This window comes from Coccomyxa subellipsoidea (genome assembly GCF_000258705.1).
Source record: "Coccomyxa subellipsoidea C-169, whole genome shotgun sequence".
NCBI classification, from domain to species: domain Eukaryota; kingdom Viridiplantae; phylum Chlorophyta; class Trebouxiophyceae; family Coccomyxaceae; genus Coccomyxa; species Coccomyxa subellipsoidea.
In genome coordinates this window covers 517,518-544,665 of record NW_005178029.1, presented here as the reverse complement: position 1 = coordinate 544,665, position 27,148 = coordinate 517,518, and the positions used below count along the sequence as shown (strand labels likewise).

The window sequence follows — 27,148 nt, the reverse complement described above, 5'->3', positions numbered from 1 at the left end:
TGCGCCCACACTGTGCCTGTCAGGTCAAGAGATCAGTACTCGTTTCATGCCACCCGTTTGTCTTCATCGCCTGAACTTAACTTTTGTATCTTGTGGTCGGGATTAAGCAAGCCCGTCTTTAATAAAGTACCTTCTCTGGGATGCTCACCATCTCCATCAACCTCCCAGCTAAAAAGTGCATATTGCCCCTTCTCTGTGCAGGTGCAGAAGGCGCGGGACATGCTTGAGTTGCATTGTGTGATGGGGTGAGCTTTGCTAGTGACCCAGAATTGTTGGCAGGCGGTATTTTCATCGCCTCAACCATTTTGGCAGGTGCTAACATGCGTATGCATAGCGCGGTGGCTGTTTGTAAGTGTGTTGCCTTTTGCAACGCAAAGCCAAGGTGTGTTCAACTTGGTGAGCCAGAGCAATGGTTTGAGAAAGAGTGAGAAATTGTGTCCAAATCTGCCTAGCTGCCAGCTAGGCCTATATAGGCTAGCCCAGTGGGCTCCATAAGGGTGTCTGTATGTGCAGCTGTCAGATTGTAATATGGTTGTGTACGACGATAGCAAAGTTCTCAACGCCTCTGCAACTTATTCGATTCATACCATTCATGTGCTGATATTTGAAAAACCGGCGCTAATAGCTTACATTATGTCAACAGCTGCAAGAGCCGCTCTGCAAGTTGCAGCTGTTGACATAATATTTTCTACGCGGCGTAGAAAATGTGCTTGATCAATATCATGAGCCATGCGGCAACGCAGGCACAGCAGTGTGTCAGCGGCAGCAGCCGTCAGATCGCTTTCTTAGCATAGTGCAGCTGCAAATAAGGATAGAAATGAAGCTGCTTTAGCAATGCAATGCTTGCATGCTTGGACAGCCAAATTTAGCTTTCCTGGTCTCTCAAACAGACCCTAAGGCGAACCCCCTCCTTCCAAAGTTCACTGGAAGACAGTTTCGAAGGGGTCCTTGTCTGTCTGCATGCAGAACAGCACGTTATCGTATTTGATGCCGCGACTGCTCAGATCCGCGTGCTAAACAGACGGGTCAAGTGGGATCTTCAACAATTTAGTCCACGTTCAGTGTACGGTCATGTCAGTATTGGTAACAAATTCCTTGTGATATTGATGTGAGAAGCCCTAGGGATGGCCCAGAATGGCGCCGAGAATGGTGGGAGTATTTCTCGGGGAGCGCTCAGGTAGGATCTATCCAGCCATCGAACCTTGTGCAGTGATAGGAATTTTGTTATGGGGAGGGTTCTACAACTATCACGCTGATATCCTTGGATCATGAGGCAACATAATGACATTGAGTTTGGCCCTATCCTCAGCACTTGTGTGCTGGTACAAGGTGTTGTAATAGTCGAAGCCCTGACCAGATGAAGAAAGTCATGCAGTGCTGTCATGTTTAATCCGGCATGCATTGGGTTGATATGGCAAGGGGCGCTTGAGAGACCCGTTCCTGGCCTATCATGCTTTGAAATGCAGAGTATAGCGCACTTGACAAATATTTAGTATAATCTATGTGCAGGTCCCATCTGGCCTTGGAAGATGACGACCCAACTCTGGGCGACAAGTTCAGCACAGCGACCCTGCAGCACGATGCAGGGACGGGCCCCATCCCTTCCACGGTGCATGGTGCCCCCAGCACAGCCGCAGAGAGCAGGGAAGTGCTTGCGCGCCTCAAGCGCATGGCAGGCTTTGAGTCACAAGACTTCGACCCAGCGGTGCCCTCCATGTCCCCCTTCAGACATCATCATGCAAGGCCATTATGTCACCACTGAGGCTTTTTATACATGACATCCCGAATGCTGCAGCAACCCAGCTTCCCATGCATGTACAACAGGTTCCTCGCGTGTGTTGAAACCTTGCACTCTCTGATGTTTGTTCCCATGCAGGAAAATGATGTGGAGAGGGAGTTCCAGATACACAGGACAGAGGAGGACTATGCACTGGCAGAGTTTTGGAAGTGGACGCTGGCCTTCTTGATCGGGGTGACCATGGGCTGCATCGGCTTCATCGTGGACTGGGGGATCGAGACCCTCAATAACTTCAAGTACTACCACACCGTCGGCGTCATCGCCTCCAAAGGTACCTAGAACATACCCCTGCAGTGGTGTCCTTGCAAATCAGACCTCCATGCATCCACTCATTCATTGTCTTGCACCTCTCGTTTTCAGTTCTGCTCGAAGCCCAAGCACCCTTTTTTGCTGGGTGACTCGTGAGCACATGCTCATAAAATGCATTTACTGTGTATATTGCCGTGCGATTCAGAGCCAAAATTCCGGATTGAGAATGAAATGCAAGAGGCTGAACCTCATGTATATGAGCCACGTATCTATGATACGATTGCATTGGCGCAGGAGGATTTGCGGCGCCGTTCTTCATGTACGTGGGGATCAGCCTGATATATGCCAGCGTGGCGGGGGCGCTGGTGTCATTTGTGGAGCCTCTGGCGGCCGGGAGTGGCATCGCCGAGGTCAAGACATATCTCAACGGCATCCACATACGCGGCCTGCTCGCGGTGAGCCACACTTTGGCTCTTCCTAGGAAGATGCCCACATTCCCTGCAGGGCCTCTGAAAGCTGTATCAGTGCATCCGCGGGGGCACGCTCCTCATCGCCTCTGCCAAATATATGTGAAGATGAGTTCATACCTTGTGCGGCCTCTCGCCTTTGTATGATTGGATATATCCGGACGCGCACCACACAGGTTTGAGACATGTCCCATACCCTGCATGACCTCTTAAAAGAAGAAGTAAAGAATCACCCCGCGGAGTATGCTCCTGGAAACACGCTCAAACAGATCAGGTCTTGCTGGAGACGATGCAGCTCTGAAAGGCAGCACATGGGTGCGTTTGCTCCACCGGGACTGCCTGCGCGTGTGTGCAGGGGGCAGCTTCAAGTATGTAACACCGTAGATAATGAATTCAATAAATGGAGAAGGTCTACATGGCAGCTTGCTCCTTGCTGAGGATAGGTAACTGAGGAATTTTGGGCAATGGACAGGTGCGGACACTGGTGGCGAAGTTGATCGGGGTGGTGTTCTCAATTGCGGCCGGGTTGATAGCGGGCAAGGAGGGGCCCTTCGTGCACGGGGGCGGCATCGTCGGCGGCGGCATCGGGTCCCTGGGCTCCCAGTGCGTTCCCTCCACCCTTGTGCTGCTGCTACCCACAGTACCTCCAAACCTTCTTACTCTGCAGCACCAGCGAGTGGTGGACACTGGGGCCGGCGTGCCATTTGTGCATACAATGGGACCACTTGTGGACCGCATATTTTGCTGTCTGTCACCCTTATCCTGCCATTCACAGTAGCTCCGTTCCTTCTTACACTGCAGCACCAGAGAGCGGTGCAGATTGGGGCCTGCCATTTGCACATTCACTTCGACCTTCCATGGACTGGATATTCGCTGTTGCCGCCTGTGAACTGTCTGTGTGTCCATTTCTGCCCAGACGCTTCTATTCGATTTCTGTGTATCGTCATTGGTACATGTGAAAGTCGCCTGCTGAATGCTGGGGCATTCAAGCTTACAGGTTTGTGATGCCATGCGGCGCTGATGTCACGCATGATGATGTCATCGCAGGACGATGACGTCGATGTTCAGGGGGAGGTGGCGGCTGGAGGTGCCGCGCAAGTGGGGCGGCTTCTTCCGCAACGACGCCGAGCACCGCGACTTCACCGCCATCGGCACCGCCGCAGGTCCGCCCCTCGCCCAAGCACTTATTCCTTGCATTACATTGCGCAGACCATGCTAGGCATGCATGCATGCATGTGTTTGCGGGCGCGCCTGGCCTGTTCGGTGGTTCTGTGCTGTACTTATGAATGTCACCAGTGGATGCATCAGCACATTAGCCGCTACCCTATGTACCAAAGGGCCATCAAAGTAATACAGACCGACTGATAACAGCAAAATCCCTGTCCAGACTTTGTGTCGGGCCTCCGTAAAGATTGCAGAGGGGACTGTCAATCAGGGGATCTGTGAAAAGGGTGCATATGTGTCTGGCCAGGTGTGGCGACGGCGTTTGCAGCGCCGATCGGGGGCCTGCTGTTCACCATAGAGGAGGGCGCCTCCTTTTACTCCACGTCCATCTTCTGGCGCGGCTTTGTGTCCACCGGCATCGGCGTCTTCACCCTGCACTTCCTCGTCGAGGCGGCGGTGTGTGCTCTAGTAGACAGTTCTTGAAATACATCCAATGTCGCATTTATCATTTGTTCACCAATGGGGAAAGCAAATCCCATGAAGCCAGCACCACTGCTTGTCTCAGAAACAAAATGTGACCTGCATGCACAAACCTGCAGGTGGTGTCCTGAGACGCTCTATGGATGAGTAGTAGAGGTGCTCTATTATGTCGGAAGAGTCCTGGGATGCAGAGGTGTCACATAAGGACACTTTGCATATGCGGACGGTGGCATCATGCAAAGTGTTCTAGCTGTGACATCTTTGCTAGCATGACGTCTCCGCAGACACCTGCACAAATGCGATAACTATTCATGCAGATTTCATTACGTCTGAACAAGGACAAACCATCAATATCAATCTTGGTCGTGTATGAAGCTGTTTTTGCGTCTCAGAGTTGATACTATCTGTGCAACGAGGCACTGACGCTGTCGCTTGTGGCCTGCACACAGCAACACCCGCAGAACATCCTGAGCGCGCACTTTGGGCGATACCGCGATTTTGGGCTGTACACCGACAGCCTGGCATTCTACGGCTCGCGCATGTTCTACTATGTGTGGGACGTACCCATCTTCTGCCTCATGGGCGCCATGGGGGGCCTCATGGGAGCGCTGTGGGTCCACGTCAATGTCAAAGTCACTGCCTTCCGCCACCGCTGCATCCCTGTCAGGTGCGCCAGCTGCTTGTGCATAATGAACCCAACTAAATATTCAAGGAGTTGCCAATTCTTGGTTCCCAAAAATGTACCTATTGAGGGCATCTGGGTGGCCTCGCATTATTGTGCATCCTCCTTGATGATGATAAGCCCGCATGCTTGCGGGTATTCAGATTCCCCTTTTGTATGTCAATTGTCTCTGCCTTGACTCAAGCCCACAGGTGCCAGGTTGGCAGCGTGATAGTCTGACGGTCATGACATGTCACAAAGCCCAGTGACAGGCACGGATGAGGCGAAAAGTAAATGTGCATGTGTGGTCATGCATCATTTCATCACAGGTCACCATGGAAGCGGCTGGTGGAGGTTGTTGTGCTGGTGCTGGTCACAGCCTCGCTCTGGTTCACCGTCGCCTACATGTCACCCTGCAGAGCGCTGCCGGGCAAGGCAAGCACCTCCCCACCTGCTTCTGCCAGTCACTCTGTCCATTTGATGTGTTTCCTGCTTGCGTTTCCAACCACATGTGCATGTAATTGCTTGCGGGACAATTTTTCATTCCATGCGTGCCTTGATGGGTCAACCAAAGAGCACACCATGGGAACCACTGTGTGCATTCTATCTGGGGCAATGGCGCAAGAAAATATTTCAAGAAAGTGGTTCTGTGATGCAGGAGGATTTGAAGTACTTTGAGGCGAGCGAGGATGCGGATGAGGAGTTCTATGCCGGAGGAGGCCAGTTCAGGCGGCACGGCCTGGAGCACTTCCCGCAGCTGTGGTGCGAGAATGGCACCTACAGCGTCTATGGCCAGGCACGCCCACCTCAAAACACCCTTGGATATTGTCAGGGACATGATCAATCCACTATTGCCTCCCTGAGCAGCATGTTCTTGCTGTTGCCACTCATGCATGCAAAGAGTTTCGGACCTTGTTGCATCAGAGCTGTTCTATGTCCTTTGGCCCTTGTGTCGCATTTCATGCATGATAATGAGGCTCAGATATTGCAGTGTAGAATCCCCACCGCTGCAAGAGGTTGCAGACAGAGTTACAGCTCTCTTGTTCACAAGCACCTGAACAGTTTTACGTATCTGGTGCAGAGCTGTGTGAACAGTAAACTGGGTGTCGCACGCATTGGGGGTTACCTCAGAGTCTAGCTGAAATCTAAGTGAAACCTATTGCTTTAAAACAAGTACTTAATAACTGCACCTGTCCTGCAGGTGTTCTTCACGCCGCTGAGCCAGGCGCTGCGGCTGATGATCCATCTGGGGGAGCCACTGCCGGAGGCGCGCCTGAACGAGTTCCACTTCGACTTCAGCGTTCTGGGGCTCTTCTTCGTGCTGCCCTACGCGCTCATGATGTGGACCAACGGCGTCGGCGCATCCACCGGCATGTTTGTGCCCGCGCTCGCCGTCGGAGCCACAGGTTCCTCCTAACCAACTTCGCCCTGAACCTGCAAGCTCGCTGGATGCGCAAGAGCCTTGACCTGCAGGGTTGCCTCCTCATTGGCACGTGCTACCCACAAGGCTCAGCTGCCCTCTGTAGGCGCGTTTTCGCTGATGCGTGAAATTCTCTCTTACCGTCCCTTCGACGGGAGCCAGGGGCCGCACAATTGAAGTTGTCACGCATGCGTGTACCAATACTAACTAGGCCAGCTTCTGCAGAGCTTGCACATGCGCTCTCTGCGTGATGCCAGCTGCCAGAGCACTGTGGTGCGGCGTGCTTATGATGGTGCCGGGTGTGCAGGCGGGCGGCTCATGGGTCAGGTGGTGAGGGCGATGGTGCAGTGGGCAGGCGTCTCCCTGCCGGTGTCCCTCACCTCATACAGCGTGGTGCGCTGCCTGCTCTAAATTCCAACGCCCACTGCAGTTTGTCCTTGCTCAACCTTCTTGCACCTGCACTTCCTGCAGCCTGCACTCGCTGCAGTCCAGCGAGCCATCCTCAGTCAGCCGCATGCCGATGTCAAGTGTCATGCACCAGAATTATTTGTACCTGGAGGCTGATCAGTTTTGCTGTACTGCCAGTCGTGTCATTCCAATGGCACTGGGTCAGCGATCAGTAATTGATTGACATGCGGTTAGCAGATTGGAGCAGCGGCGTTCATGGCGGGAGCCACGCGCATGACGCTGACGACTACAGTGATGGTGATGGAGACAACGGGCGCCATGCAGCTGATTGTGCCCCTCATGATCACCGTCTTTGTTGCCAAGGTGCGGCTGCCACACGTTCCACTCTTGAACGCTTTCACTCCTTGCTTGTACATCTCTATGCAGATCCAAGCTTTTCGGGCAGGGCCCTGCACTGCATTCAGTCTAGTCCTAGCGGTCTTGAAGGAAGGCCTTGTCCGACTGATCAGGCAGAGAGAGCCCCATGTCAGGCTCTGTCGAAGGCATCGAATGCGCTCCCTGGGTCGTGATGTGGAAAGTCACTTTCAAAGTGCCAGATTTTTTTGTTACCACTCTTTCCTTGGATGCAGGTGGTGGGGGACCAATTTGGAATGGGCATGGATGACACGCACATGAAGATCCGGGGGGCGCCCGTGCTGGACGAGCCCGCGCTGTCACCCCACCAGAAGATGATTGCCGACAAACTCGCCGTGTCCGAGCTCATGTCCATGGCCGTCGTGGCCCTGCCGCCCGTCGTCAAGGTAACCTCATTCATCCATCATGTACTGTGAAGAAGGTCCTGTGTGAAACATACCTTCTCTTTATTTTCTTCTGCAGGTGCAGCATAGCTGGTGAAAAGCAGGGGCTGCCTCGGAGAAGCACCATTGCATTGAAAGGAAATTTTATTGGTTTCTTGCACAGGGAATCAAACACATACAGCTCATGCTGTGTAGTGCCAGCTTTCCCACGAGCACACTTGAGAAGCCATCAGCCTCAGAAGGAACAATTGTTATCATGCATGGACAAGAAGCTCACAGCTCAAGGTTTGCTTGCGCTCTATACCGCCCATGTCAGTTTAACGTCGTGCTTACATAATGCTGACGCATACCGGCGGCACATGCGCGCAGGTGCGGCAGGTGGTGGAGACGCTGCGCTGCTGCTCGCACCAGGCCTTCCCGGTGACGCCCGACGTAAAGAAGGCGTTCGACTCCGCGGAGCCCTTTGAGCTGCACGGCCTCATCCTGCGCCACACCGTGCTGCACCTGCTGCAGCATCGCATCGGCTTTGTGGACCCCGCGCATGCCGACATCCCCCCGCCGCGCTCCCACATCCCCTCCACCCAGGCGGTGCGGCCCTGCGCAGAGACCTGCCTGATATCGCCCCATGACTTGCATGACACGCACACATTACATCCCCCCGCCCCGCTCCCACATCCCCTCCACACAGGCGGTGCGGCCCTGCCTTGATCTTCATGCCTCACTCCACAGCCATACTCTGGTTCCGAAGCGGTCTGCTTTGGGCCAGAAGGCATGGTATGCCTGCTTCTCAGGCAACTGTAAGCATATCTGGGTCTCCGCTCCTATGCAAGCCAGAGCATTGTGGAACGGAATTTGCTGGCAATCCATCACAGACGTCACTTGGAGGGCTGGCCCCGAAGTAAACAGCCTGAGCAACTGTTCAAGTGATTCGTGCATGTTGCATGCGTGCTGGCTCTTCTATTGTAGCGCTGCCAGCACAGGCTTCCTGCTCCGCGAGTCTGGGTGAGATTGTTCTCGCTGAGACACAGCCATGACTAGGGTGAGTGGTGCCAAACACTGCAGGCGCGGCTGAAGCTGTTGGAGAAGCTGGAGCAGCGGCCGCTGAAGCTGCGACCCAAGGACGACCAGGAGCCGATAATCCGCGGCCTGTCCCCCGCGCAGCTGGAGCAGATGGTGGACCTGCGGCCCTTCATGCAGCGCAACCCCTTTGTCGTCCATGCCGACGCATCCCTCTCGCGCGCCTACCGCCTCTTCCGCACCATGGGCCTGCGCCACTTGTTCGTCGCGCCCCCCGCGCCCAAGGCACGCCCTCTTATCTGCTGTTTTGTCTTGATACTTTGTGGCCCATCATTTGAGAACTCTGAATGGGCATAGAACGTGTGTCCCTACTCCTTGAGGCTCCAAGTTTAGTATGTTCCTTCTTGAAGAGTCATGCAAGGTGCAAGTGATGGTGTTCCCGGCCCATTCAGGGAGCTTGCATGTTGCGTCCCAGAATGTCTGGCTTGCACTGGATGATTAGGAAATGTTTACAACTACATAGAGACAAAAAATGCGGGCTTCACGCGTCGCGGTGATTGTGCAGGTGATGGGTGTCATCACGAGGAAGGACATCGCAGAAGCCAACGCGAAGCTGGCACTGGGCCGCAAAGCCAACCTGGGGCTGACAACCCCCTCGGACCGCCTCGTGCGCCACGGCTCCCTCCCCTTCATCCCCTACGGCGCCTACGACCCCACCGTCGGTTACTCATCATCCAGGTGACTCATCACAGTCGCTCTGCCTCAGCAAGGCACAATTCTGTGCTCAGTACTCGCATGACTGTACTTCATGGGTCTGCAAGTTCTATGGCTCTGCCAACGGGATGGCAACCCCCTGATCCCCAGCTTCTGGGAATGGCTTCACATTCCCAGAAGGCCATACTGGTCGATTCAATACTGTTCTGCCCAAAGTACTGTCCTGTTTAGAGGAGACAGTGCTGCATGTTCTGTGCGGGATATTGTCGGGTTAAGATAATGCAGTGCCGCGTGTCCTGCTAGTCCCAGTCCTTCGGCCCCATTCCCGGGCGCAGCAGCGAGTCCCCCCCGAAGTTTCCCCCAAGCAGGCAGGTTTCCCCGCTGCGCAGGCTGCGCACGGTGTCAGAGGACGGCTCCGAGGGGGGGACCACCCCCCTCACAGTGGCGCTGTCGGACCGGCCGTCGCCCGAGCGGCCGGGGCCGGGCTTCGAGCACGACCTTAGCCGGCGCGCGGGGGCGCGGCGTCCGCCACCGGGGGGTCCCTCGGCCGCTGCGGGGGGCGACTCCCCCGCCAGCGCGCGCGGCGAGAGCGAGATGGCGCGCCTGTTCCGGGGGCCTCCCTCCAGCTGATCCCGATCCCCCCAAGTCCCCTCCCCCAATGTGAGGCCCGAGGCCCCCCCGATCCCGTCCCTCTGTCTGTCCCATGCTCTCTGTCAGATGCAACGGCGTAACTCGTGTCCTGGTCGTTGGCCGTTCTGGAGCAGTTTTGTTCCCTGGCGGTTCTATAAAATCCGACAATGGTGAAGTACTTTGCTGCTATCAGCGGGGCCTGAGCCCAGAGTGGTGGCTGTTGTGCTGGTAAGCAAAGAGGGGTTGAAAACCAGCTGATGATGGATTGCTGAGTATTGTTTCAGGATACGAGAGGCAGTTTTGGAGGAGGGTGACGGGAGCGGTGAGGAGAGCAGTGAGTCACGGCCCTTCTTGGAGCCCCTGGTGATGTCCAGCGAGCACAGAGACTGGCAGAACGGCTTGCCGGGGCCCAACGGGGAGCGCGACTCGCGGAGAAGAGGGAACATATCTCGTGGGGAGACAGAGATGGCCCCTCTCCTGAAGTAACTTCACCTGTTCAGATGCTCTTCCAACCCTGCTTTGTTTTCGTTTGAACTAGTCGGACCAAGGATCCTGTCTGTTTCAGCGATCAAGTAGGGCTGCTGGCCAGTGCACAAGTAGATGAGCTTTCGAAGCAATGGCTGCGGCAATCAAGAACCTGATGATGTGCATCAAACACCCGGATGCAAGGATCCTGACACACTAGGATGTAGCATGGCTCTGCCTGTAATGTATGTCAGAACTCGACAATCGGATTGTGGAAGGAGGATTGCAATTGGGCCCTGGATAGAAATACAGTGGACACCCATTGACAGGGACATGCAGAAGGCCTAGGGCATCCCTGCTTTTCAACATCATTTGAATATGAAAAGGAGCGTCCCGCGTTTGTAAGTTTAGCAAGATGAAGAATTAGCAATGCAAGCTGTATCATGCATCAGGTACATGATGTCCCTTCAGGCTTCACCATTTTCCCCCTGCAGCACTGCACCTTAGGGGCAGTAAGCTATCAAAAAAAATGCAGCGAGGGGAAGCGTTTGTTTGCAGCCCACAGAGCCACGCAGTAATGTCTTGAAAGCTTTACACAGACACTGCGCTTAGCAATACTTGCAAGTAGCAAGCCATGCCCAACTGCTCAATTCGAAAGGAGTCCTGAAACGCTTTCTTGCACCTATCAAGTTGGCATGGGCATTAGGAATAAAAACACACGCAGTGCTGCTGCGTGGCTGACTATCTTGCTTGGTGGAGAACAGACAGTCTTGACAACTGAGGCTCAAACTGCCCTGTGGCGCGTCTTTATCCGTCACAGCTGCCAGCCTCTCCGCTGAAGGCCCTCTCATCTCAAGCGGCGGGCCTCGCGCTCTGACTCCAGGAGTGTCAAGATGTCACCTGGCAAGCGCACAGTCCAAGTCTTAATACAGCTTCTCCCCAGGATTGTATCACACCGCTCCAATGAGCGACTGCTGAAGGATGACATATTCCGACACAGTGGTGTCTTTGTCTTGCTCCTGTAACCATTATTACAGCTCAGAACATGAAGAGCACAGCAGTGCAAGTATGACAGGGCTGTTAACAGATGTGCTCACCCTCACGCACGGGTCCCTTCACGTTCCTCATGATGAGGCGGTTCTGGTCGTCCAGAAACTTCACCCTGACTTGTGTGACCTGCAGGACAACAAAAAGATAAAGGACACGAAAATGTCCACCACAGTGGTGTTGAAATACAGTGCATCACTCCTTAATATGCAGCTCTACTTGAATGGAGTGGTGGCTGTGAGCCTGAAGAGCATCAGTAGAGCATCTGCAAACAGTCTCTGCTCTACAATTTGCAAAAACCAACCTGTCCACGAGATCCTGTGCGTCCGATGACCTTCATCACGATGGCGAGCTTCACAGGCTGATCCTGTAAAACAAAACACGGCACACAAGTTACAAATTGGCTGCGAAGCTCTGCCTTCAGTCTGAGCCTGAGCATGGGGCACACAAGCTGCTGATAGGGCCTTTCTAGTCCACTTCAGATGGAAGCTTTTAGAAGACTCCCACGCAGTATAGATTCCTTTGCCATCAATCAATAAGTTTGCTATAATCTGCACAGCAACTTCTTGCGCCGTGACTTCGGCCTGTCAGGATCTTTGCAGCCTCACCATGATGGCAGCCTACGAATAACGCTCCCCCTTTGTAAAAGCTCCGGCGATCTATTGCCCAGCGCTGTTTGCCAGTACTTCTTGGAAACATTGTGAAATCCAGGCGGCTGCGTGCCTCGGCTTCGCCTTGCGTTGCGCGACTCTATAGATCTGCAATAGGATTACTCAGCGACAGGTCATCGTCATCTTGCTGGGCTTGAGGCAAAGTTTCTGCACAGCAGATGCGTTGGCGACTCCGCTGTATCTACATCACCTAGAACAGAGCCATCTTTGCATCTTTAAGTCCGACAACGGTTGCCCTTAAGCTGTTATAATCAAGAATCCAGTATGTTGACGGCTGCAGCTTGCGTTGAGTGCAGCACGAGCGCGCCTGCAGCAATGTTGACAAACAAAAAGAACGTTAAATTGTCTGGATCCCGATCTGTGCATTTACCAAAGCGATTTCCGTCCATCAGGTGAGCCCTTCCTTCCGAGCTGTTTCTGAAGTATAGTTTCGTCTAAAAGCAGCAAATTGTCACAGCAAGCTTTAGAAAACATTGCAATGCTCAAAGTTTAGCAAGGTGCGTCCTGAAATAAGATCCCTACCTGGCTTGCAGGTTCCAGCAAGGTGCCAGCTGCAGGACTGCATCAGCAGCTGTCTTATGCAGAGCAGGAGGAAGCCTGCAGAGACAACGGGAAAAGGCGTGGCAACGAGTGACATGCACGTATCCTGAACCTGAGACGGAGAAGGAGCGATCCTCTGTGGACTTCCCTCAGGCACATTTCTCCTCCCACTTAGAACTTATCTCAAGGCTCTCAAGGAATCCGCTTACACAGCTTCTCAAAGCTAATTCTAGACACCAAGGGATACCGCTCTCATCAATTTACTTGCAGCATGATCAATAAGCCAAGTTCAGACCTCATAACAGGCTTTATGACAAGGACAAAGCATGTGTAGCACAGCCAATAGGAATCCTGAGTGAAGTGGTGGTTGGCTACCCTGGAGCCCAGCTTTTATTGGGTATGGGGGGGCAGGCCCCTCAACCACCACTCAGTAACCTGTTACAAGCCCTTCAATACCAATAAGCTTTTCCAAGTGCTATACAAGTTCAATCCAACGGTCCAGCTTGGATCTTGCGAGTCCATCAAGGGGTAGGATTCTGGCAGCCTTTAATGCAGCTTGTCTGCAGACGCACCTTGCTTCTGGCAGGAAAAGCGTGTAATAATAATAAAAGTCCAACCGGCTCACTTAGTTACTATGGCTGTCTTCTAATCGCCTCACTGCTCAAATTGTTGTGGCATGCAAGACCATGTGCATGCTGCCTGACAGGCACATAAGTTTAGAGCACAGGGAAATGATGTAAGCTGCCAATCTGCAGGAGTGGATGACGCCGCAGCCGAGCAGGAGGCCAGACCCGATGCCAGAGTTTGAGAAGCTGGAGACGCCGCTGCCCAAGAAGCTGCCGGGGGACCCAGAGATCCCAGACGAGGAGGAGGAAGAGGAGGAGGAAAAGAAGAAGAAGGACCCCGAAAAGGACGACCCTGAAAAGGAAAAGCCAGACGCACCCCCGGGCGAGGAGTAAGCTTGAGATGCAGTGCCAGTGTACACATCAGCAAATGAAACATTGTGCATGCCTCAGGCCTTAAGAATGCAGATGATGTAGACCCATACAGACTGACTGATTGACAAACATCTGCTTGGCGCTTCAAGCAGTTTGAGCAAAGTTTGATCTGCCAAGGGCATTTGTTTGTGCGTTGATGCGGCAGGACCATATGCAATTTCTGTTCAGATTTATCCCTTGGTAGCATGGATGAGTAGGTTAATGTGGAAGGTGCTCTGTGGGCAGCAAAGCACAAGCATCTGCAGCATGCATACATAGGGAAGTGCTGTTTGCTTATTACAGCCACCATTTTCTTGTGCTTTAAGCAAGGCACATTACTAAAAACATATATCAGCTGCAGAATTCATGATCATTTTCTTAGAGAATCAAATCAATTTCTGGTTCCTTGAGTTCCATACTTGTGAGTTGTTCCTAACTCACAATTATGCCTGTCACACACTACTGCATTCACTCCTACGCTACTGACTGAGGGACACTGATCAGAAGTTAGGGGTGTAATACATGTATCAGCAGCAGTGCTCCCGCATCACAGCCTGCCTCCCACACGCTCCTGGTCAAAGTCCCAAGTGCCATTTGGTAAAGAGCAGAAACACCTACTCTTCACCAAAGCTGTGACTGTGCTGTTTCAGTACACGAGCGATGTTCCCCTAAAAATTTAGCACATGCCAAATTATACCTCTCCCAAAGCGGTGTGCTCCGCCTGTCTAAACAAGACCCACAGTAGATGCTGCCCCAGTGCCTCCCCACACCAAAATTTTAGAGTAGAGCCATCTGACCGCAGTCAAACACAGCGCTGTAGGCAGCAGTCGAGCCGAAACATGCAAGACAGCTTCATACACATCCTGCATCGTGCATGACTCTGCCCTCTGCACATTGCAGTACATTCAGGCAGCACGGGTTGGACTGTCGCGCAAGATGGGGCTGATCACTCCCCGTAGCAATCAACTAACCTCAACGCCAGATCAGACCGCAACTGATGACTGCTGGTCACTAATCCTGCCGCCAGATGGGGCGGGGCAATGACTCATGCCTCATCCCACTGCGGCAACATTCCGCGGGTATAGACTTGTGGTCAAGCAATCCCACGCCAGATCAGGAGGACCAATGAGTCGCGGTCACGTAACCCACGGCGCCAGATCAGGCGGTGGTGACCTGGTGCAGGGCCTGGGCGAGGCGGTCGACGTTCTTGGTGGTGACGCCGGCCATCGAGATGCGGCCGTTGCGCGTCATGAATATCGCATGCTCCGCCGCCAGCCGGTCCACCTGCAGCATCCGCATTAGCAATTCACTTAGCATACAACGTACAGTAGTCATTTGCAGAACAGCATCTTGGGGTTTCTGACATGCCTGATCACCATCCTCTTAGCATGTGCAACATGATCTGGCAACCTACATGTACGCCTCCCAGGCACCTTAAAAGTATCAAGCAATAGCAACAACCCATTCCAGAGATGGGAGAACAGCTAAGTGGATGTGTTATATATTGGGGCACGCCGGGGCACGCTGGGAGTGGCAGGTGCGCTGCACTGGCCATGAGAGCCATCAGCACAGAAGGCGATGTCATGTGCACCCTATGAGTAATGGTAAGAGTCAAGCCCACCTGCTCTGGGGAGATGCCGGAGAAGCAGAACATGCCGATCTGCTCGGTGACGTGGTTCCAGGGCAGCGGGTTGCCCAGGTCCTCCAGGTTCTTGCGCAGCAGCGCCCGCATCGTTATTATGCGGTCTGCCATGCCCTTCACCTCATCGTACCACCTGCAAACGCCGCACACATCACAATTGGAGGTGTCTTGTGTGTTGCACGCATTGTTTACCCATCGCAGTGCAGCCAATTCTACTTAATCCGGCGCTCGCTCTGTCGTTGGTGTCTGCACCTCTCTTTCTCTGTATTGGCGTGTTGCACGCATTGCAAGCAGAGCATGCACGGGACAGGGGAAGGCATTCCCATCAATAGAATTTTCAAACTATTACAATGACGGTCGTGGACATGTGAATAGAGTTACAAAGGGCCCAGGAACTCACTGCTGCTTGAGGGCGGCGTCTCCCAGGATCTCCTTGACCAGCAGCGCACCGTGCAGGGGTGGGTTAGAGTACATCGGCCGCGCAATCGCCTGCAGCCATAAAAAAAAACCTTTATAGTCATTGCTCCTGACATGTTCCAGTCCAGTGCAGCATCGCGCGGCATTTGTTGCACCTGCAGCTTGCCGCTGTAGCTTGCAAGCTGTAGGCAGGAGCCCTAGGACCAGCAATGATTCTGACAGTACAGAACATTGTCAACATACCTCACACCTCACACGCGCCGGGAGCACGAGAAAATGAACGCGCATGAGACAGAGGGCATTGCACGGAGGGTGATGCATGGTGCATGTTGCAGTGCAGCAAGGTGGGGTGCAGGGGCGTACCTTCATCTGGGACTCGACAGAGGCGGTCTCCTGGGGACTAGCGGTGATGAGGGAAAAGCAGCCGGTCCTCTGCCCGTACAGGCCCATGTTCTTGGCGTACGACTGGGAGCAGCCCAGCTGGTGGCCGTCCGCCAAAAAGGTGCGGATCGCCTGAGCGTCGCGCGTGCAGTCACCGCTGGCAAAGCCCTGCGACAAGATAATTTTAAAAATAAACTTTGAATTTGAAAATTTACATCCCTTAGGATTTTCAAATGCTCGTGACCAGTGCAGCTGCGCTCGGCATTGGGACATCCATGTGTACATTGTGCACAATGTTGGTACCTGGACCTTCTGGCAGGAAGCCCAAACATTTTAGGTTGAACAGGGGCTGCTCACCTGGTAGGCCATGTCGAAGAAGGGGAACAGCTTCTTCTCTTTCATGAGCTTTGAGATCTCCTGCCACTGGTCCACCGTGGGGTCCACACCTGCACGCATTATTGAGGCAGCCCTCTCAGGCAGCGCCTCCCACCTAACCCGCCACACAAATTGCCAACACACCCACCAAAATTTGGATTCAAATTCGAATATGAAGCGCACCTGTGGGGTTGTGTGCGCAGGCATGCAGCAGGACCACATCCCCTGGCTGCGCAGTGCTCAGGTCCTCCAAGAGGCCCTCCTGGTCCAGGCCCCTGGTCTCGGGCTTGTAGTACTTGTAGATGGCCTCCTTCACGCCAGCATCCTTCCAGATGCTGCAGCACCAAACATCTACTGATCAGCTGAAGCAGGGGAAGGGACAATTTCAAGCACGCATCTCAGCACGCATTGGCAGCAAGAGCATGCTTGCGGCTTCACACGTTGCTGCTTTCATCAGCACATCACGACGTGCATGTGCATTGCTTTTTGGCCTCAGCAGCCGAGCAAGCATATTCTGCATGCGGGAGCAAGTTGCTGCTGGCAACTCACTTGTGGTGGTTACTCCAGGTGGGCTTGGGGATCCATATTTTGGCGCCGGGCATGTAGCGTGCCATGAACTCCGCCATCAGCCTACACGAACCTACGCAGTTGACACATGGCAATCCATTTGTAACCACCCAGAAATGATGCCCAACGCACCAACTGAAAGGCATCTCCACAGCAATATCAACATTTCAGATTTTCTCAATTGCACAAATTGTCCGCTCGATAGAGTCAAAGACAATAGAGTGAGGGAGCTCACCAGTGCCAGAGAGCGACTGCACAGCAGCCACTCGGCCCTCCTTGATGCAGTCTGCATCCTCTCCAAAGGCCAGCTTGATTGACAGGTCATTAAAGGCCTTGAGGCCTCCGATTGGCAGGTACTCCATGAAAAGGGAGCCTGCAATGCGCGCCTCAGCCTCTCGCACAACGTTCAGCACCACTGGCTTGCTGTCATCGTCACGGTATGCTCCCTGCACCCAATACAGAAGAATGAATTTCTTGCAGCATCAACAGCCCTCATCAGCTTGCTGGCATCCTGAATTTCAGGGAAAGATCAAATGCGCCAAATGCGGGTTCATATTTATATTCCTGGAATTCCAGCTCTCTATGGGGGATCAGCGCACCACTCCAAGGTTGATCTTGTCGGGGCGTGTATTGGCCAAAAATGCCTCGGTGATGCCGAGGATAGGATCCTGTAGAACCAGTAATTCATTCAGAATATTGTTACCACTTGGGCTTCATTGATGAAACAAGAAAATGACTCCAATTCCCTCAGATACTTTTATAGATCGATGCAGCGAAATGCATTGAAGAAACACACCAGAGCTGCAGAATCTTTCGAAGAACAAAATCAAATATAGTCAGTCTCACCTTGGGAGCTGTAGGCACGTCTGCAAACCAGGAGAGGCTTTGGCTGGCCGCCGACGTGGTGATGGCAGCTGCATGCACGCCGGACTTATGTGTGCCTGCCTGCCGAAGCAGGGATGCAACACCAGAACGCAGCATCAGACAAGATTTTGCCCACAGAATTCTAGATATTTGGTGGAAGGAATGAAAGATATTGAAGCGTCTGCTTGTCCAGTCCCGTGACTCCGCGGCACGCCGTCCCATTGCTGAGCTGGCACCTTCCTCAAGCTTGGCAGCTTCCGCTTGGCCTTCCTCACGTAATTCATTCGAATGCAAATTTCTTTCCTTTGCTTAGAAGAACATTGAGCCATCTAGGAGCTTTGATGTTGCAGAGAATTCTCTTTCAATACTGCTCTGCTAAGCAAACAACATAAATCGACAAAGAACGGCGATTGAGCTGCGTCATGGGTTCCCCAACATTCTGGATCGCTCCTACTCTGGGTTGCATACTAGGCGTGTGCAGGCACTTTATAACAGTTGGAGCGGTTCTGGCCGTGCGAAATAAGCGAGAGTTTGGCATACGAATCGATTTGAATATCCAGAATATTTCCAAAGCACTGTCTGCAAGGTCACCCAAGGTTTTACAATGCTTGCTTGTATGCAGGATCTGAATCCAATGCCATTTGCAGCTACAATTCTGAATTGCTGTGGCTGGATTGTCTGGACCGTACTGGTGCAGAAGTGGTATGTCTTCTGCACGGATGCCCCAGGCTTGCTGTGTAGTATTTGGATGACATTCTCTCTGTATCCATATGCGTCTGGAAAGGTAAGCCTGTCGCTAATTCCTTCCTTCAGAACTTCAACATGATGGATGCCCTTTGTCGCCGAATTGCAGTGGATTCCTCGCGAACGACCAACATAATGCGCATGCAGGTGCAAAACCAGCTAAATGCCTTTTTTGTACTGACAGCGGCGCTGTGGTGTATTTTAGCGCTTGTCACAATGATTTTGCATCAGTACTCAACGCAGGACGCAGTGATAAATCTCTGGTATGTGATCATCGCAGCTGATCAAGACGTTTACCCCTCATGGACACCTGGTTCAGCTTGCAAAACCGGTTGCTCGGCAGAGCTCTGTGACAAAATTTGCCTTTTGCAGGGGCTGGGCAGTCAGTATGACGCAAGTGTTGCTGATGGCATCACCCCTGTCTGGGCTGCTGATGGCCATAAAGCAGCGCAGCTCTGCTAACTTCCACCTGGGCGTGTGCTCACTGGGCTTAGTGAGCAGCGCTCTGTGGACTATCTATGCAGTGGTAAGACAATCTATCTAGCAGTCTCATGTGGCTTGGTCTCTGTCAGCCTGGCATCTCTGTGCACTCACTGTGCCCCACATCCACTGGGTCTGGCAGTTGAGTACTGTGTCAGCGCGCCATGAATGCTCTCTGCTGCTGTGCAGACGGACAGGAATCTCTTTATAGGCATCCCAAACTTCTTGGGAGGGCTTCTCTCCTGTGCCTCGTTGCTGGTTTGTTTTGTATTTCCAAGGTGAGATGCCACCCCATTCTGTTGTCCCAAACAGCTGGGCTGAGCCTACTGAGGAAGCGTGTCACTTTCCAGTGAGATTGAGCATGGATGAAAATGGGGACCGTCCATGTGCAGAACCAGGCCCCAGACGCCAGCACAGCCAGATCAGCCTCGTGCGCGCACAGCAGCTGTAGAGCTGGGTTGAGCGTAGCGCTGCATGGCAGCTGCCCTCCTCGTCCATTTATTGTTAAGAGGAAAAATAATTGGACTCTTATATATCTGGTGGCAACAATGGTCAATGCATGGGACTTCCTGCCAACCAGTCTGCACGGGTGCTTCTAAACGACAGCATGCACCGCAAAGACTCGGAGTATTTTTGCAATTGCTCTTAATATATGTACCCGATATACCCGGTAACTCCGGGGCCGGCCAGTGAACTGTGGACCCAGGCAATGCCTGTGTTTCAGGCATTTCTTGCAGCCACCACTAGATTGATCTTGGATGTAGGTCAGACCTTGAATGCCAATGTTAAGATATATCTGAGCAGCCTTGGCATCACTGACGTGTTTTGACAAACTCATTGCTGGGGGCCCTCAATTTTCAAGATCTCCATTGTTAAGTGATGTCACCGTCAACAGTAGCAACTCAAAGTTGCCCAGTTTTGCAGAGAAGCTGAAACAGCTAAGTCCTGGAATAATCAGTTTCTCTGCAAATTCACCTTAAAGGCCATGCATGTCCTGCTTTCGCGTTTCCAAGCTCTACTGAAAGTACCTGCTTCCACCAGCTTCCGGCTTCCGGAGGCTGCCTGACTTTCTTTCGGAATTCCTCCAACAGATCCTAAGAGGTGTATATAGCACCTCAAGAAAAATCTTCACATCCTCCTTGTTTTGTTATTTGCACCAGTGAAACCTTTGTTAACAAAATATCAACAAGCATGGGACCCGCAACAGCCTGGATCGCCCCCACGTTAGGGTGTGTGCTTGGCATCTGCAGGCATTTCATTGCGACGCGAGAAGTCCTGGCTGTTAGAAATAAGCGAGAGCTCGGGGTGGGCCCCATGTGCATTCCTGCAAACCCGACAAGGCCCCAATCCTGAGTCAACTGGTTCACAGCAGATGTACTTGCTTGCAGGATCTCAACCCACTGCCATTCGCTGCAACTATTCTAAATTGCTCGGGATGGATTGTTTACACTGTATTAGTACGGAATTGGTACATTTTCTGCACGGACTGCCCAGGACTACTATGCAGCATCTGGATGACGTTCTCTCTGTACCCATATGCCAGTCACAGGGCAAGCCTCACGCAACGCTCATTCCACTAATTGTGATGGCGTTCTCAATTTCATGCTGTAATGTACTTACTTTTATCAAGCTGGTGGAGATTCGGGATTGTGGGTGCTGTGCAGGTGCAGAATCAGCTGAATGCCTTCATCATTTTGACAGCAGCGCTGTGGTGCATGCTTGCTGTAGCAACAATGATATTGCAGCAATACTCCACCCAGCAAGCAGTGATCAGCCTTTGGTAGGGTTGTGTTTGTTACTGTACACTAGAATATCCGGACGACCACGCAAGCTGATCTGAGATCTCTAGAAAGCCACAGCGTTATATTTTTTTGTATGTTTCAGGGGTTGGGCAGTGAGTATAACCCAGGTCCTCTTGATGGCATCGCCGCTGTCTGGCCTGCTGAATGCTTGGAAGCAGCGCAGCTCTGCAAACTTCCATTTGGGCGTGTGCTTGATGGGCCTGATCAGTAGCTGTATGTGGGCTATATATGCAGTGGTGAGCTCACTGAACTTCACTTCCTGTCATGATCACATCTCTGTCTGCATGCAAGTATTATTGTTATTATTATTATTATTATTATTATTATTATTATTATTATTATTATTATTATTATTATTATTATTATTATTATTATTATTATTATTATTATTATTATTATTATTATTATTATTATTATTACACGCTTTTCCTGCCAGAAGCAAGGTGCGTCTGCAGAGAAGCTGCAGTAAAGGCTGCCAAAATCCTACCCCTTGATGGACTCGCCAGATCCAAGCAAGACCCAAACAACCGTGGGCACGGTGCTCAGTATTTATATCGCCCCCCGCCAGCCGGGGCCAAGGGCATGCAAGTCTGCTTATGGTTATTTCTGATGTATTGATCATTATGGTGTTTTTGCATGGTGCAGACCGACAAAAACTTGTTTCTAGCTATCCCAAGCTTCTTGGGAGGGCTGTTGTCTTGTGCTTCATTGCTGGTGTGTTTTGTCTTCCCGAGGTGAGGGCCCTTCTGATTACACACACGTTAACCTTGTGGCTGATCCATGACATGGAGTGGTTGCCTCTATATTGCTTGGTGTTCTTTGAAGGCCCCAAAAAATTGCCCACCCGTGGTGCTTGATTGTGCATCCACAGGACCATACCCCCAAGGCCAACACAGCAGCTTCAGGAGCAGACACGCACAGCAGAGAACGCAATTGAGATGGGATGAGGCATCAGCAGGAACCACGATGTTGCAATTCCATTCGGGCCACAACTTGCTGCAAGCGTGTACCCCTCACGAAGCAGAAAAAAATGCACTGCTGAAGCTGTACCAAAGTGATCGTGGTCAACAAATTGTCAGGTCAGTTTTGCACAGTAAAATTTACTGAGTACTGAGTAAAGTGTGTTGGATGCTCAATGGCGAGCAAACTGCCACTGTGTTCCTTGGCAGGTTGAGTTGTATGCATATCTATTAAGATACGGGCATTCTTTCGGTGCATGGGCTGTCTTCCCACCAAAGTGCTGCTTCTGGATTGCTACCAACGATGTGAACAATTTGCAACTGCCCTATAAAAATCCGCGGATCCCTGCTGGTGTTTCCCAAGAAAAATAGATGCCGCCCAGATTCTGTGAATCACCCCACTTGCTTAGAAATTCTAGTCCAGAGTGCTGCTCATCGCCCTTGAAATTTGGGCGGTCGTTTCTCTGCAAAGGCTTGCAGCGCCTCGATTCTGTCCTCTGTGTTGAACAGCTGCGCATAGTAAGCGCGCTCAAATGCCATCCCCTTGGAAAACGGCACCTCGAAACCGTCATCCACCGCTGCCTTCGCTGCTGCCAGGGCCAGTGGCGCCTTCTGCAAGCTCTGCTCCAGGATCTCCAGTGCAGCCTGAGACAACTCAGCATGACTTGACCCACAGAAGTGCTTTTGAAGCAAGTCGATCAAGCCATTGAGAAGACAAATGAAGGGACAGTGGGAATTATTGAGTGGGAAGGCAGCAAATTCGTTTGGAGCGCTGATAAGGTAAGAATTTGAGGCATGAGGCAACTTGTTGAGCTGGAAGGCAGCACATTCATATAGTACCTCTTCAGGGTCATCAGACAGAATGTCAGCAAGGCCCCAATCCACAGCTTCTTCCCCAGTCAGCCGTCTGCCAGTGAACAGCAGCAGCTTGGTTCTGGGTGGCCCAATCAATCGCAGCGTCCTCTGTGTGCCTGCAAGCATGCTCCGCACTCCCAGACTGCCCCTCTGTTACCAGCACATGCCTTCTTACATCAGCAGAGGAACAATACCCAGCATTGCATGACAGATAGTGGGACGTAACATGTTAGCCAAGAGAGAACGCAGACATGAAGACAGAGCGAGCGCCAATGTAGGGAGGAAGGGCTGCCTCGTAGGTGAAACAGACAGCATCAACAACACAAACACCTCCTGGCCCAGGAGCAGCACAATCACATCAATACCATTAGGAAGGAGCAAGCAACGCACCGCCCACTCCAGGGATAATGCCAAGGCCGGTCTCAGGGAAGCCCATGGATGCTCTGCCGGACACAGCCCTGAAGTCTGCACCCAGTGACAGCTCAGCACCTCCCCCGAGCGCTGCCCCATTGATGGCTGCCACCACTGGCACGGGCAGCCGCGCCATGCTGTCAATCAGCCCCCGCACAGAGTCGCCAAAGCGGATGATGTCAGCCGGCTGATGGCTGGCACGCTCCTTGAGATCTGCTCCGGCGCAGAACGTCCCTGGGCATTGCACCCACCTGCTTCATGTGAGGCATCCCTCGTGCCTGATTTTGCTCCGAAACATCCCTTGCCAAAAAAAAACAACGTAATTTGTTCTAGCCAGTTTTCAGCTATGTTCAGTTGCCACTAAGCCCTGCCCACCTTCCACTGTGCTGCGAAGCAATACTCCTCTGCATTGCCCTTCCTTCACCATCTCGTGCAGCTGTGACACGCAGCCTTGCAAAGCAGACACCATCGCGCTGCTGAGCGCATTCCTTCTCTCAGGGTACTGCAGAGTGATCTGACTGACCTTCCCTTTAAGGGCGCTGATGGCTTCTAGTACTGCAGGAGCCTTCTGAGATAGGCCCACCATTATCTTCTAAGTCTCTTTTATTCGACGAGCAGTACGGAGTGGAGGGATCGAAGGTGGATGGGATTCAGATTGGATGATCTGGGCAGGTAGGGTCTGATTATTAAGACATATGCACGATCTGTCAAGATAGACCTATTCCGACATTTCTCATGTACAATGCGCCGATTGAGAGGTCAAAAGTGATATTGAACGAAGCAATTTCATATCTCGGAAGGGATATACAGTATTCCACCCCTTGGAATGTTCGCAAACCCTACGTAGGTATACAGACCATGTGGATGATCATGTTGGGTGGGCGATGGCAAATTGAAGCGAGAAAAGTCTACCTAAGTTTATCGATCATTGTAAGAAGCACTTTCAGGATTTGTCGATCATGGAGTGTCTTTCCACTGCTTCGACGACGTTGGCTCCTCACAAATGCTCCAAGAAAGTGCTCGCAACTCGCCCTTCTTGCAGAAGACCAGTGACTCGTTCAGCTTGTCATGCACAATCTCAGGCAGAAAGGTAACATACAATCATATTGTAATTTTGCATCTGCTGTCACGATGACTTGTTGGAGCCTGGACAGCAAAACACCTGCTGGACCTCACTACCAGAACTTCTAGTTGAGCATCAATATGGTCAAACGGGAGATGGGCGTATTTTTGACTTTACAGGGTGCACCATTGCCTCGGCCTGAGGTGATGTCACTGCTGCGCAGGTCACCACAAATATGGACTCCCACGTCACAGAGGTGTGTGCAGATCTGCATTTCTGATAGGGAACTCAAAGACAGCGCAGCAATTATGCAAGCTCCTGATAAATCAACGACGAATAAGTACCATTACAGAAGACCAGGCTGAATGTCAGCTTAGCTCTGCGGGGTATCTACAGACATTGTTCTCAAGCTCGAGAAGGAAATGGCCCTTGATCGGGATCTTGGTGCATGCAGGGACGTGAGTAACCTGGTCATCGCCGGCCAGGGGCCTCCTCCGCCCAACCCGGCAGTTGTGGAGAGATTTCAGCAAGTCATCTCGCAGCTCTTTCAGCAGGTGAGCAACAGAATCTTGCAGACATCTGCTGGCGCTGGTTGACATTGAATCGTCTTTGAAAACCTGTCCCTGGACTACCGGAGATGTGCGCAGAGATTGCTTGTGATTGCCAGTGTCATGGTCAACAGCTTGTCAGGAGCTGACGAGTTGTGTCACTGGGATTTGCAGCGCATTGTGCGGATGGGAGGTCCAGTGGATGATGACATGGCCAACCTGATTGTGGCCCAGCTGCTCTACTTGGATTCGACCTCCAGCAAGGACATCATCATGTATGTCAACAGCCCTGGAGGCTCTGTCACAGCAGGTGAGCAGCAGTATCAAGAAGCCTGATGATCTGAATGATCTTATATAATGATCTTATATGACCTGAATGATCTTCATCTGTATAGTCTCTGCCCACGTGATATGTTGCTCTTGGACAAACCAGTATGCATTGATGACATTTACTGAGACTGGCCGGTCAGAGTGCCTCAGAATTGCTGTTTTCTTGAGCGGTCACACATCATCATGGGAATGTCAGGATCTCAATAACATGGCTGGAATGTGCAGGCATGGCGGTGTTTGACACCATGAGGCACATCAGGCCAGACGTGTCCACTGTCTGTGTGGGCCTGGCAGCATCCATGGGCGCCTTCCTGCTGGCATCAGGCCACAAGGTACCGTCACATTCTTGTCGTGCACAGCAGCGCAAGGGTCAACTCCTGCTAGTTATCACCTTTATTGCGATTTCTGTAATTTTCATACTGCCTCCGTACCGCAAGCGGTCACTTTGACATGTCCACGTGAGTCAAGAAGCTGGTGTCTGTGGCTGTCTCCAGGGCAAGCGCTACTCGTTGCCCAACTCGCGCATCATGATTCATCAGCCGCTCGGTGGAGCGCAGGGCCAGGCCGCAGGTAAGACTATTACAATGCACCATTACTTGTGCCATTGTATGCCATTGTGAGCCTGCCGGATCTCCTGAGGAAGCTCAAACACAAGTTAGTGGTTTGCCCCTTTGGTGCTGTGTTTCTGTGGACAAGGGCCACTGTGGGCAGAGACGGTGGCCATCCTTCGAGGGGTGATCAAACTTGTTTTGTTCAGTGCTGGGGATCTGACACTTGGGACTGTGGCGCAGATATTGAGATTCAGGCGAACGAAATCCTGCACCACAAGCTGACCCTCAATGGCTACCTGGCCGAGTTCACCGGCCAGTCTATGGAGCGCATCACCCAGGTACCAGCCTAGCCCCTATCATACCATGCCCTGCACCGTGATCTGAACTTGCCCTGAGCGCAAGCCAGATGATGCCCTTGCTTGCGTGGTGCCCCTTGTGGGGGAAGTTAAATGATCACTGCTGCATGGGGAAGAAGTGTTACGTGATTGGCATTGTACTCCCTGCAATCTTGGAGATCAGTGCATAGCCTAAGTAGACAGATATAAGACTATGAAATGACCGGGACGGCAATCGGGTACAGACTTGTTATAATTTAATTGAATATAGGCAAGAAGTGACCAAGGGCTTGCATGCCAGCATGGCGGATGAAATGCACTAGGCAGCTGAGAGCCAGTGTGAGCCCGGGACACAGCCTGTGCCCTACAGGAACCTGTGGCAGCCAAGAGAGATCGGCAGGATCTGGGGAATCTTGGGTGTGAATTCAGTCCAAGCCAAGTAAGTCATGTGTCGCTGCTGTATGCAGGACACCGACCGCGATTTCTTCATGGGCGCCAAGGAGGCTGTGGACTACGGTCTCATTGATGGTGTCATCACGCGGCCGCAGCTCGTTGCCGCCACCAATGGCGCATCGCCTTGAATGGCATTAGCAGCAGCTGATCAACTCATGAGCTGCTGAGTGAGGGTGCTCGTTGAGAATGCTCACAATTGGTTGCGGGATGAGGAGTCCAAAGTTGCATGGGAAGATAGTCACCTATGCATGAGTCATCTCGTCGTGATGAAACGATATCTTTGAGCTCTGAGAGCACTGTTGCATTGGAACTTTCCACTGGTGCTGACTGCTTCAGCCCAACAGAATGTATCCATATGGCATGTCTGATGCAGCAAGCGAAAGACTGTAAAGTCTCCCAGTATCACTCAAACGGTTGACGATGCAGCCCTACCACCTGATAAGGACAACTTATTATTTATATGTTGAAGAGGATGTAGAAGATCATTGCAATACATTTGTCAACTCCTGGACAACAAATATGAATTCTGGCTGATGAGAGCTTGGCCAGCAGAGTCCAAGAAATTTATTTCCTGCCGCATCTGCAGGGCACCCGAGTAATCAAAATCCACTACTTTAGTGGATGTAAACGCTACTAATGTGGTGGATTATTGGCAATCAGGGGCCATGCCACCTGGTAACACATTCCATAGCATGCCATTTTGGTAATAAAAATTAGGCCTTTCGTCAGTAAGCATGGAGAATGATCAGTGATGTGTTTCTGTACCGAGCATGTCACTTATTATTGCTAGGATCCCGTGTTACAAGTGTGGCAGTGACAAGGAGAAGCTTCATCCGAACTGCGCAAGTTCAGAACGCTTGACTCGC

At 52.1% G+C, this 27,148-nt stretch overlaps 7 protein-coding genes across 7 annotated transcripts; 4 read left to right on the top strand and 3 right to left on the bottom strand.

Moving 5' to 3' along the window:
- Positions 1-938: 938 nt before the first annotated feature.
- Positions 939-9,203, top strand: COCSUDRAFT_30425 (hypothetical protein; the record flags this gene model as incomplete). The annotated part of the gene is made up of 17 exons (XM_005645211.1): positions 939-1,177; positions 1,510-1,705; positions 1,877-2,069; positions 2,342-2,502; positions 2,987-3,136; positions 3,602-3,677; positions 3,986-4,146; positions 4,620-4,825; positions 5,149-5,290; positions 5,520-5,603; positions 6,021-6,225; positions 6,547-6,632; positions 6,885-7,010; positions 7,277-7,447; positions 7,814-8,032; positions 8,507-8,770; positions 9,027-9,203. Exons 1-17 carry the CDS (start codon positions 1,125-1,127, stop codon positions 9,201-9,203), a joined length of 2,670 nt encoding a protein of 889 aa, XP_005645268.1. The 5' UTR covers positions 939-1,124.
- Positions 9,204-10,849: 1,646 nt separating this feature from the next.
- On the bottom strand, positions 10,850-11,973 carry COCSUDRAFT_33870 (ribosomal protein S28e). The gene is made up of 4 exons (XM_005645210.1): positions 11,926-11,973; positions 11,622-11,684; positions 11,368-11,446; positions 10,850-11,170 (listed from the first exon to the last, which is right to left on the bottom strand). The coding sequence occupies exons 1-4, from the start codon at positions 11,926-11,928 to the stop codon at positions 11,118-11,120; spliced, it is 198 nt and encodes a 65-aa protein (XP_005645267.1). The 5' UTR covers positions 11,929-11,973; the 3' UTR covers positions 10,850-11,117.
- A 173-nt stretch (positions 11,974-12,146) lies between these two features.
- COCSUDRAFT_54209 (hypothetical protein) lies at positions 12,147-14,037 on the top strand. The gene is made up of 3 exons (XM_005645209.1): positions 12,147-12,380; positions 12,522-12,681; positions 13,284-14,037. The coding sequence occupies exons 1-3, from the start codon at positions 12,253-12,255 to the stop codon at positions 13,485-13,487; spliced, it is 492 nt and encodes a 163-aa protein (XP_005645266.1). The 5' UTR covers positions 12,147-12,252; the 3' UTR covers positions 13,488-14,037.
- Positions 14,038-14,663: 626 nt separating this feature from the next.
- Positions 14,664-17,868, bottom strand: COCSUDRAFT_18195 (hypothetical protein; the record flags this gene model as incomplete). The annotated part of the gene is made up of 10 exons (XM_005645208.1): positions 14,664-14,789; positions 15,127-15,280; positions 15,548-15,636; positions 15,928-16,113; positions 16,303-16,391; positions 16,504-16,655; positions 16,870-16,960; positions 17,123-17,333; positions 17,487-17,555; positions 17,734-17,868. 10 exons carry the CDS (start codon positions 17,866-17,868, stop codon positions 14,664-14,666), a joined length of 1,302 nt encoding a protein of 433 aa, XP_005645265.1.
- A 2,210-nt stretch (positions 17,869-20,078) lies between these two features.
- Positions 20,079-22,100, top strand: COCSUDRAFT_54208 (hypothetical protein). The gene is made up of 6 exons (XM_005645207.1): positions 20,079-20,280; positions 20,364-20,525; positions 20,640-20,755; positions 20,860-21,013; positions 21,423-21,511; positions 21,649-22,100. The coding sequence occupies exons 1-6, from the start codon at positions 20,167-20,169 to the stop codon at positions 21,722-21,724; spliced, it is 711 nt and encodes a 236-aa protein (XP_005645264.1). The 5' UTR covers positions 20,079-20,166; the 3' UTR covers positions 21,725-22,100.
- A 68-nt stretch (positions 22,101-22,168) lies between these two features.
- COCSUDRAFT_67198 (ClpP/crotonase) lies at positions 22,169-23,730 on the bottom strand (the record flags this gene model as incomplete). Its single annotated transcript, XM_005645206.1, has 4 exons — positions 23,378-23,730; positions 22,982-23,236; positions 22,577-22,707; positions 22,169-22,381 (listed from the first exon to the last, which is right to left on the bottom strand). Exons 1-4 carry the CDS (start codon positions 23,586-23,588, stop codon positions 22,169-22,171), a joined length of 810 nt encoding a protein of 269 aa, XP_005645263.1. The 5' UTR covers positions 23,589-23,730.
- Positions 23,731-24,271: 541 nt separating this feature from the next.
- On the top strand, positions 24,272-26,410 carry COCSUDRAFT_37603 (hypothetical protein; the record flags this gene model as incomplete). The annotated part of the gene is made up of 7 exons (XM_005645205.1): positions 24,272-24,321; positions 24,520-24,619; positions 24,788-24,923; positions 25,169-25,275; positions 25,438-25,513; positions 25,735-25,832; positions 26,297-26,410. The coding sequence occupies 7 exons, from the start codon at positions 24,272-24,274 to the stop codon at positions 26,408-26,410; spliced, it is 681 nt and encodes a 226-aa protein (XP_005645262.1).
- Positions 26,411-27,148: the final 738 nt, after the last annotated feature.